This window comes from Otolemur garnettii, unplaced genomic scaffold (genome assembly GCF_000181295.1).
Source record: "Otolemur garnettii isolate 467f Iridium unplaced genomic scaffold, OtoGar3 scaffold00172, whole genome shotgun sequence".
NCBI classification, from domain to species: domain Eukaryota; kingdom Metazoa; phylum Chordata; class Mammalia; order Primates; family Galagidae; genus Otolemur; species Otolemur garnettii.
The window spans coordinates 3,444,755-3,455,924 of NW_003852567.1; the positions used below are offsets into that span (position 1 = coordinate 3,444,755).

The 11,170-nt window shown below is 39.5% G+C and overlaps 1 protein-coding gene across 1 annotated transcript; it reads left to right on the forward strand.

Moving 5' to 3' along the window:
• Window positions 1-10,629, forward strand: TOPORS (TOP1 binding arginine/serine rich protein). The gene is made up of 3 exons (XM_012811696.2): window positions 1-195; window positions 1,666-1,860; window positions 7,382-10,629. The coding sequence occupies exons 1-3, from the start codon at window positions 193-195 to the stop codon at window positions 10,277-10,279; spliced, it is 3,096 nt and encodes a 1,031-aa protein (XP_012667150.1). The 5' UTR covers window positions 1-192; the 3' UTR covers window positions 10,280-10,629.
• The last annotated feature ends 541 nt before the right edge of the window (window positions 10,630-11,170 follow it).

The following is an 11,170-nucleotide window of genomic DNA, read 5'->3' on the forward strand; positions in this document are numbered from 1 at the left end:
CTCCAGGAAGGGGTGGAGTCGAGGTGAGAGGGTGAAACGCTTAAATGAAGAATGGGTTTTGGAATTTGGGGGCGCTGAAGAAATAGGGCCTTTTAGCCTGCGGGCCCAGGCAGTCGACACCGTGGAGCCCGGGCAGACCTGGAACCTACCGCTGAATAAATCCAGTCCAGGGTGCGGCGACTCACTGGCTTCATGGTAAGGAGGCGGCGGCGGGTCGGAGGAACGGGCGGGAATTGCGGGCCCTAGAGTGACCTCTCAGGCGGTGCCTACCGGACAGCTGCGGCCATCTTTCAGCCGGGCGCGCATGCCGGCCCCCTAGCTTCTAGGAGCGTGTTGTGCAGTCTGGCTGGCGTCTTCCGCCCGGAGTTGGGGGTGGATCACGTGGTCGGTCTCTGCTTGGAGTTGGAGGATGGGATCACATGATCGGGGGCCTATCCCGCCTTTTAGGGAAGGAATGAAACGAGAAAATACGTTAAAAAAAATTTTTTTAAAAAAAATTTTTACTGTACCACTTAGGGAGGTAGGCATGCCTCCTCCATTGGTTTTCTTTCTAGTTGCAGTGCGTTATTAATGCAGAATTATGTGCTGTCGTGTGCATTTAAAAGTTAACTTGAAAAATAATTCATGTTTAAAATATACCAGCGTCTGCGGCTTGAAGAATTACCATTCACTATCCCCCGTATTTGTTCCCATATAATATAGCTAGACGTTTGTGTGTTCATCTTTGGCATAAATAAGAATGCCACCCACTATAGTAACAGTAACATGATTTTGAGAATCCCTGTCAATTAAGTCATTCTCCAAAAAACTTATACGGTCTTTGAGAACGCAGTAGCTGGTTGATGTAAATGATGCCTCCAAGAAGAAATACGTGGCACTCGTTACCCGCCATAATGTACCAATCAACAAGTGTTTGTTGGGTATTTAGTCTGGGCTTAGAGAGGCAGCAAATACGAAATATTAAGCCGAAGTACGGCATTTGGTACGCGAGGGCACCAAGGTCAGTTCTAGAATGTTTAGTGCACTCACAGTTGAGGCCCGAGTAGTAGAGTCTGGCAACGGGCCCCTTTAGTCTGACTTTCTCTTTGTATACATCTTACATATCACTTGAAGAGTTTAATCTAGATTCTGGGAGAGGGAAGGAGAAAAACAGAAAAATCATATCCGTTTGGGTAAGTGCAGACCCTGTACTGGTAGATCATCTTATTTCTCCCCAGAATGGAGTAGATCTCTCAAGACTCTCTGTAGGATAGATACTGAGTGGGCTCTGGTTTTGAATCCCTTTTGAATCCTAATGTTACTTCTAGATGTAGAGGTGACATAACTTTATACGCTATAGAGATAATTTTAGTAACTTTTACAGCTTGGTGAGGTTTAAATGCGATCGAGTTTTCCGGCTAAGTTAGGAGCGAATCTTAAACTAGTGTGTTCATAACCCCCGGCGATTAATAAAAAGGGACCGGGCTGGCGTTGCCTTCCGACCGTTTGAAGAGCAGTGGGGGAAGGGCTGCGTCTCAGTGGGCCCCGCCCCCAGTGCAGGCTATCTCCTGCGCATGCGTCACAAAGGCGGCTGTTGTGTTTTGACGCACCGGGAGCTGAAGGTGGGTGGGTTTCGCTTTGCTCCGCCTCTAAACTGCCATTGGTGACGCGCGCTTTACATCACAGGGGTCCAAGCAGCCGCTGGGGTCTTCGCTGTCTCGCGAGGAGGGTGAAACGCCCCGGCCTGCTCCTGCTGCTGAAGGTAGGCGGCGAAGTCGCCGGGTACGCCTCCGCGGATCCTGCCGCCACCGACCCAGCTTTTTGGGCCGTCGGGAGCTTGCTACGAATGCCCCAGCCGGGTCTGCGCCGGCATCTTCCGAGGTAAGTGAGATTCGGAACAATGGGGCGCGGGGGTCGGAAGGGCTGCGCGGGTTGGCCCTCATGCCTGGAGCGAGGCCCGGGGGTGGGGGCTGCGGTCTCTGCCCCAAGTGTGGCGCGGGCCTGGGCGGGTAGGGCTCTGTCCTGGCGGGCGGCTCCTGCGGCGCACCTGTGGATTTGGTGTTGGTGGGCGGGTGAGGGTTACCTTTCCAAGAAGCGCTCCCAAGGGGTGAGAGCCTAGTCGAATACTAGAAAGAGTTTGGTCTGTGGGGAAAAATCAAAACGCTGGGACTTGATTGGTGGCGTCGCCACTGGCAGGGCTTGTGACCTTGGCTAGGTTTCCTAAGCCTCTGAACCTTTCTGTAAAATGGGACTATTTTAGTTCGTTGTGGTTATGTAATGCACATGGCGATTATCTTAGATACTGGCCAGCGGCAGTTCTCAACCAAAGAAAGCGACTATTACTGTGATTCCTAAGAGTTGTCTGCTCAGGTTACATACGCTGGGCTGCTGAGCTTGCCTGCCTGTGACTTCTTCGTATATGCAGTTAACACAGCTTTCCACGTGGGCTGTTGATTTGTAGACTGCAAAGGGGGTTCAGTGCTGAGATGAGGCAGGTAGTGATTTGAAATGAAAAGGAAATAGACTTTTTGATATTCGTTTTTCAAAAGCAATTAAGAAGCAGCTACCTAAATTCTTTTTTGTTGTTTTTCCTTTGTTTTTTTGAGACAGTGTCTTTTACTTTGTCATCCTCGGTAGAGTGCTGTGGCGTCACAGCTCACAGCAACCTAAAACTCTTCGGCTCAAATGATCTTTTGCCTCAGCCTCCCAAGTAACAGGGATGATAGGCGCTCCCTACAACGCCCAGATATTTTTAGAGACGGGGTCTCGCTCTTGCTCAGGCTGGTCTCCAACCTGAGCTCAGTGTACCCGCCTCGGCCTCCCAAGTGCTAGGATTGAGGGTGTGAGCAGGATTGCTCACGCCTGCAATCCTGTCTTGCCCGTGAGATTTTTTTGTTTATTGCTTTTTAGTCCATGATCATACTTATCTGGAATGAATTGCTTCAGAGGCAAACAGTTTCCAAGCAGTTCTTTCTCTTGTTCGAATTAGAATTAAATTTGTTGATCCTATCACTTTTGTGTTTTCAGTTAAAAGAGGTACAGTGATTTCTTTGAGGTAACAAGAGATAGGGGCCAGATTATTTTTAATATTCAGGGTGTCGGGCAGCGCCTATAGAGCTGACTGAGTAGGGTGCCGGCCCCATATACCGAGGGTGGCCGGTTCAAACCCGGTCCTGGCCAAACTGCAACAACAACAAAAAAACAGCCGGGCATTGTGGCACGCGCCTGTAGTCCCAGCTACTCGAGAGGCTGAGGCAAGAGAGTCACCTAAGCCCAAGAGCTGCTGGAGGTTGTGAGCTGTGATGCCACAGCACCCTACCAAGGGTAACAAAGTGAGACTCTTGTCTCTTAAATGTATATGTATAAAAGGTGTCTTTCTAGTTCATCCACTTGTGTCTTTGTAGCCACTTGGCTTAAATATATTGAGTATAATAATTAGGTATGATGATTATTTGGTAGTTATACACTATTCCTTGGTCCCTTATTATCAGTTATGTGGGATGAAATGACCAAAATTAACTTTATTTTCACTATAACATGAAACAGTGTTGAGTTCTTAGAGTACACTAATAACAGTGCAAAGGGTTTACATGGAGTACATCCTTTACACAACTACTTTTTCAGATGTGTACAGTTCATTTACTTCATTTTAAAATTGAGAAAAATTTTAGATTATGAGAAAACTTCTTCCAGATCACACAACAAGTAAATGGTAGTGATTCTTGACCTTGGATGTACATAGGATTAACATCACTCCCCCAGTGTAATCAGATGATTAAATTTTATGTGCAGTGAATGGCGTGGAAGATGACTTTTATAGGAAGTCTGACTTTACTTTTTTTTGAAACCCAACTTTATAAAAAATGTAATTCTACAGAGCAGTCCTACTTTGTTTACATCATTGTAGTTTTTCAGATGTTCAGTTTATACACTTTTTTTGATTCCTTTCCTAGATAATGTGTGCTACTTAATGATTTGAAATTCCCCTAAAATTATGACATGAAGGATTCTATTCTTAAACAGGCAGATTGACTTAATCAGTTTATTCTGAAGATTCCATAAACTTGAAGATTTGGAGACATTTAGAAGTGGGAAGGTTAATCAGAACTGATTTTGATTAATCTTCTATATGGAAGAATTACAGTCCCCATTTTTTTTTTTTTTTTTTTTTTGAGACAGAGCCTCAAGCTGTTGCCCTGGGTAGAGTGCTTTGGCATCACAGCTCACAGCAACCTCTAACTCCTGGGCTTAAGCAATTCTCTTGCCTCAGCCTCCCCAGTAACTGGGACTACAGGTGCCCGCCACAACACCCAGCTATTTTTTGGTTGCAGTTGTCATTATTTGGCAGGTCCAGGCTGGATTCGAACCTGCCAGCTCTGGTGTATGTGGCTGGCGCCTTAGCTGCTTGGCTACAGGCACCAAGCCTATAGTACCAGTTCTTAGAATGTTTGGGTAGGGAAACCTTTACAGACTTCTGGAACCTGAAACACTGTGTTTACATCAGTCCACCTTTGTTACCCGAACCCAGAACCTCCTGCAAATCTGCCAATCTTAATCTTTTAACCATCCCAGTTTTTGTCTTGATTTGTATTTTTTCTTTTTTGCAGCTCCTCCAGGACATGAATCTTGATTTGTATTTTTAAACACCTTTGTTGAGATACAGTTTACATTCCATTCGTAAAGTTCTACTGTTTAAAATATTCAGTAATTTTTTAGTTTACAGAGTTGTGCAGTCATCACTGTAATCTAATTGTAGAACATTGTTATCATCTCAGAAATCTCATTATAGTCCTTGCCAACCACCAGTCTACTTTCTTTCCACCTCTGTAAATTTGCCTATTCTGGATATTTTATGTAAATAAACTGCGTCTTTGTGACTTATTTTTCCTCCAGTTTATTCTTTTGAGATTTTGATGTTCCATGTGAATGTTCATATATAAGTTTTTGTATGAATGTGTTTTCATTTCTCTTGGGTAGATCTCTAAGTATGGAATTGCTGTGTCATATGTTATTCTACTTCATTTGTATTTTGAGACACATTTAGTATTCAGTGATGATTTTAAAGAGGTAATCCCTCTTTTAAATAGATATGCTTTGTGGTTTGATGTTTCTGATGAATATTATTCTTTGTAGCTAAAGATTCCTATGTAGAAATAATGAGAGAATCTGATTTATTTGTTCTTTTTTACTTGTTATGGAGGACATTAGCAGTTTTTCTTTAGCCTTCTGCTGTGAAAGTGGTTAACAGGCTTATAAAACTAGATGGAGAGAACTAAGGTTTCATATTTTTAAAAATAATGCTTCATTGATATTTTATTTTATTTGAACTTTATACTACCTAGTAATTTCCTTTAATAATTATTCTGGGTTGTAATTTTTTATACATTTCCAAACATTGAAAATGTTTGTGTAAGCTCAAATTCTACACTAAAATTTTACATTCCAAAGAAATAAATGAAGATAAAAAATATTAATTTGTAATCAGCAGTCTTTTTTTACAAGTCTAATAATCTCTTTGTTATATAGAGAAGAAAACTAAAGTCTAGAGTTATGTGGATTTCTTTGGTTTACAGAGCTAGTTTAGGTAAAACCTGGTTTTCAGACTAGGTCTCCTTATAACCTCTCCAGTTCCTTCCCTGCTCTTCTCTATCCCTTCATTCTAACACATGCACACTGTCTTTGATCATAAAGGTTTTTATTTTTGTTTTTTCCCCCTGAATGGGATGGATGTGGGGGGAAAAAAAGATACCTTAGAAGTAAAGAGAATGCTGGGAGAGTTATATGGTACTAAGGTTCAGTGTTTAAGTATCTTAACAAAAAAGCAGTTAGTATTATGAATTTATGATTCTGTTTCTCCAATCCTGTTAAATAGTTCAGGATAGTGGTGATTTTTGCATTTCAAGTGCAGAACATAGAAGATGAAAAGTATTTAGACTCCTGAAGAAGCATTTATTTAGCCTTAATTCTCTGTTGGAAAGCCAAAATGCCCTAATGAGCAAGTTCAATTTGAAACCTATTATGGAATACTTAAGCTTTTCACCATAGGTTTTTGTTGTGGATTTTGTTTCTTGGTTTTTCTTACAGTTTGTTAAGGCCAATGAGTCTAATTAGAAAATTACAGTTCTATTATTTGAATAACTTAACATCAGTTGACTAGTGATAGAACTTCCTATGATAGAGGAGGTGGAGGAAGATAACTAATAGGAAACATGAAGGAAAAAACTAATATTTAATGTATACAAAGTGGTAAGTATGGAATGCAGCTAAAAAAGGGGTTTATAGATTAGGCCAAAATATATATAATGTACTGGATATATAATGCATACTGGATTTCAGCTGTGGTAAATTCATTTTGTAAGTTGTGAGCCAATGTAAAGTGATAAATTTAAAACTAATCTTTTAACACCCAAGTGATTCTTATGGAAAAAGGTACTAGGGAAGGGGACCAAAACCATGACTTCATGATACTTAGTGGCTTGATTTTTGAAGATTTCTTAGGAATGCTGAAAGGAATAAGTGATTAGCTGGATACAATAGTGTAGTAATAACAATAATGATGTAGTGCAGTAATAGTAGCAGCTAACATTTACTCAGCAGTTACAATGAGTCACCTTTTATACTTGAGTGCTTTACATTTAAATTTTTTATTTAATTTTCACTAAAAGATTTTTTTAGTAAAAACCTTTTGCTGTAGAGAATTGGTTTAACAGTTCTCTGGGGTGTAAATTCTGTCTCACCACTATTTTAGAAAAGTACATATACAAAATATTATCACATGAATTATATAAAGTAATATTATTAGGGCCATATATATTTAAAAGTTATAAAACTATACATAAAAATAACAAGTTAGGAATGTGGCATTTTTTTTATCTTTAGAGTGTTAGAATCTATCTTCTGTAATAGAGGAAGATAAGGATCATTTTTAAAAGTCTGTAATAACCATGAGAAAAGTAGAGTTTTTAAATGTGGGTGGTGGATACATGGGTACATTGAATGTTCTCTTTGTATTTGTTCATATATGTCATACATTGGAGTATCACATAATGTTGAGAGCTTACAATGTACTAGGGACTTTTTCTAAGGGCTTTTTACATCTTCACAAACCTTGTGTGGCAAGTTCTATTATCATCGACCTACAGGTGAAATTATAGCACTGAGATAATAACTGGTCCACAGCTACAGTGTGGAACTACAATTTGATCCCAGGAAGTGTGACTTTAGAGCTTATGCTTTTAGCACTACATTACTATGCCTCACTGCCCTTTGATGTTACAAAAGTAATGAATCGCTCAAGTATTTTCACCAAAGTATGTTTCAGGTCTTTATTTGCATTTTTGTTCAGTTGATTTAGTCATTTCGCTTTTATTAGGTTACTGATATATTTCTTTCCCTTTTACAGATAATGGCATCAGCTGCTAAGGAATTTAAAATGGACAACTTTTCACCTAAAGCTGGCACTAGCAAATTGCAACAGACAGTACCAGCTGATGCATCTCCCGATTCTAAGTGTCCTATATGCTTGGATAGATTTGATAATGTATCTTACTTAGATCGCTGCTTACATAAGTTCTGTTTTCGCTGTGTACAGGAGTGGTCAAAAAACAAAGCTGAATGTCCATTATGTAAGCAGCCTTTTGATTCTATTTTCCATTCTGTGAGGGCAGAAGATGACTTCAAGGAGTATGTCCTAAGGCCTTCATACAATGGTTCTTTTGCCACACCTGATGGTCGACGATTTCGCCGTAGTCTAAATGCTGTTTATGTACCTAGCAGTACCATGAATAGAAGAACAACAACTCCACCAGATAGTGGAGTACTATTTGAAGGGTTAGGCATTTCGACAAGATCTAGAGATGTTGAGATGCCTCAGTTTATGAGACAGATTGCAGTAAGGAGGCCAACTACTACAGATGAAAGATCTTTGCGGAAAATTCAAGAACAAGATATTATTAATTTTAGACGAACTCTCTATCGTGCTGGTGCTCGAGTTAGAAATGTTGAAGATGGTGGCCGCTATCGGGATATTTCAGCTGAATTTTTTCGTAGAAATCCAGCTTGCCTGCACAGATTAGTCCCATGGTTAAAACGGGAACTTACAGTTCTTTTTGGAGCTCACGGATCTTTAGTAAATATTGTCCAGCACATCATCATGAGTAATGTTACTCGCTATGATTTGGAGAGTCAGGCATTTGTATCTGATCTAAGACCATTTTTACTTAATCGAACTGAGCATTTTATACATGAATTTATCAGTTTTGCCCGCTCTCCGTTTAACATGGCAGCCTTTGACCAGCATGCCAATTATGATTGCCCTGCTCCTGCATATGAAGAAGGCAGCCATTCTGATTCTTCAGTCATAACAATCTCTCCAGATGAGGCTGAGACCCAGGAGTTAGATGTTAATGTAGCCACTGTTAGTCAGGCACCATGGGATGATGAAACTCCAGGACCATCTTACTCAAGCTCAGAGCAGGTACATGTCGCTATGTCTTCCCTTTTAAATACTTCTGACAGTTCAGATGAAGAACTTGCCACAGGCAGAGCTACATCTCAGATACAAGGATTACAAACCAATGAGGACTTAAATAATGACAGTGATTCTTCGTCAGATAATTGTGTCATTGTTGGTTTTGTTAAACCACTAGCTGAGAGGACCCCAGAACTTGTTGAACTGTCCTCTGATTCTGAGGAAATAGGCACTTATGAGAAAGTAGAGACAGTGAAGACACAGGAACAAGACCAGTCTTACAGTTCTGATGATAGTGGTGACAGTAGATGTTCATCTCCACACTCTGTCCTTGGAAAGGATGAGCAAACAAATAAAGGTCATTGTGATGCTGATACAAGAATCAAATCAAAGAAGGAAGAAAAACGATCTACATCATTGTCATCCTCCAGAGATCTAAGCTCATCTATGAGAGGAGACAGAGTATATTCTCCATATAACCGTAGACACAGGAAGAGGGGAAGATCAAGAAGTTCAGATTCACGTTCCCAGAGTAGAAGTGGGTATGATCAGAGGAATCACAGAAAGCATCATGGGAAGAAAAGAATGAAAAGCAAAAGATCCAGAAGCAGGGAAAGTAGACCAAGGGGAAGAAGAGACAAAAAGAGATCAAGAACTAGAGATAGCAGCTGGTCAAGAAGAAGCCAAACTCTGTCCCTAAGTAGTGAAAGTACAAGCAGATCAAGGTCTCGTAGTAGTGATCATGGTAAAAGATCACGGAGCAGAAACAGAGATCGATATTATTTAAGAAATAATTATGGAAGCAGATACAAGTGGGAGTATACTTATTATAGTAGAAACAAAGAGAGGGATGGCTATGAATCATCTTACAGGAGGAGGACTCTGTCCAGAGCTCATTATTCTAGACAATCTTCAAGTCCAGAATTTAGAATTCAGTCCTTTTCTGAAAGAACAAATGCTAGGAAGAAAACTAATCACAGTGAAAGGAAATACTACTACTATGAGAGGCACAGATCAAGGAGCCTGTCTAGTAACAGATCAAGGACTGCATCTACAGGGCCTGAGCGAGTGAGAAATGAAAAACCTGGAGGAAAACGAAAATATAAAACACGGCATTTGGAGGGTACCAATGAAGTGGCTCAACCATCGCATGAATTTACTTCTAAGGTAAAGGCCAGTCATTACCAAAAATCTTCATCAAAATTGGATGGAAACTATAAAAACGAGAGTGACAGTTTTTCAGACAGCCGATCATCAGACAGAGATACAAAACACAAGAGGAGAAAAAGGACCCGGAGCCTAAGTGTAGAGATAGTTTATGAAGGAAGAGCTACTGATACAAGCAAACATCATAAAAAGAAAAAGAAGAAACACAAGAAGAAGCATAAGAAACACCATGGAGATAATACTTCACGTTCCCCAGTTGTAATTACCATTGACAGTGATAGTGATAAGAATTCTGAAGTAAAAGAAGATGCAGAATGTGACAACAATGGACCTCAAGAACCTTTGCAAAATGAGTTCTTGGCTCCTTCCTTGGAACCGTTTGAAACTAAAGACATAGTTACAATAGAAGACGAATTTGGTGTCCTGGATAAGGAGTGTGATATTACCACACTTACTAACAATTTCAGTGATGCCAACAAAACTGTAGATCATATTCCACTCCCTGCAGCTTCAGTTGAACAGACTCTCGATGTAAGAGAAGAGAGCACCTTTACCTCTGATTTGGAGAACCAGCCTGATAATGTTGTGTCTATTCAGACTGAGCCAACAAGGCAATTGCCATCTCCACGGACATTAACGTCAGTGTTTCTTGGTAGAGACTGAGATATAGCTGAAAACTGCCAAAGCATTTCATTGAGAATTCTGGTGGTATAAAAAGGACAAAAAGGAACAATGTCATCAATTACAGTCTATTTAAAGATGACTTTTGTTGAAAATGTTTTTTCCCCTTAAAATATTTTAAGTGATTTTTTTTTGGTGTTAATTTGTAAAAAATATTATTTGTTCAAAAAGTATGTATGTCCCACCCTCAGAGATATGCACTTTTAAGTGAAGAAAGTGATATTGTTAGCAGTTTATTTAAAACTTGGGATCTTTTTAAATAAAAATATAAATTTTAGAAGTTATTTCATAAAGCCATATGGTATTGACATATTTTTGAGGTAACCAATGAGTATTTTTGAACTTTTTTTTTTTTTGAGAGTTATTCTGGAAATGTGTTATAAGCTAGAAGAATCCCTTTGGACAGTCTTTATTTTTCTTCTTAAAATTTGTATGACTCAAAACCATTTCTTGAGGCATTTTAATCTGCACAGTTTATCTTGACTTCTGCCAAAAGAAAAATTTACTATTTCCTTTATATACTTTATCTGGACTGTCAGTTAAAAAAAAAAAATGTGTATCAGCAAAAGAAAAAATAAAACAGTAACACTTTAAAACAATCAGAAATTTCCTTATGTAGCATTGCTTTAAAAAAAGATTTTAGTAGAGTCAGAATCTTAAACATAGCTAAGGGTATAATTTTGTCATAAGTCCCAAATTTCAAGTGATCTTCATTTACAAATACTTCACAGTTTTCATGATTTTAGTTCTTTAATCTCATCTTGAGGAGTATCTTATTTGCTTGTATTTAAAACTAGTGCTGTTTAGTAGTGTTTTGTTTACTAAAAACACAGAATGCCCTTGCCATATTTTTATATTTTGTCAATGTACAGA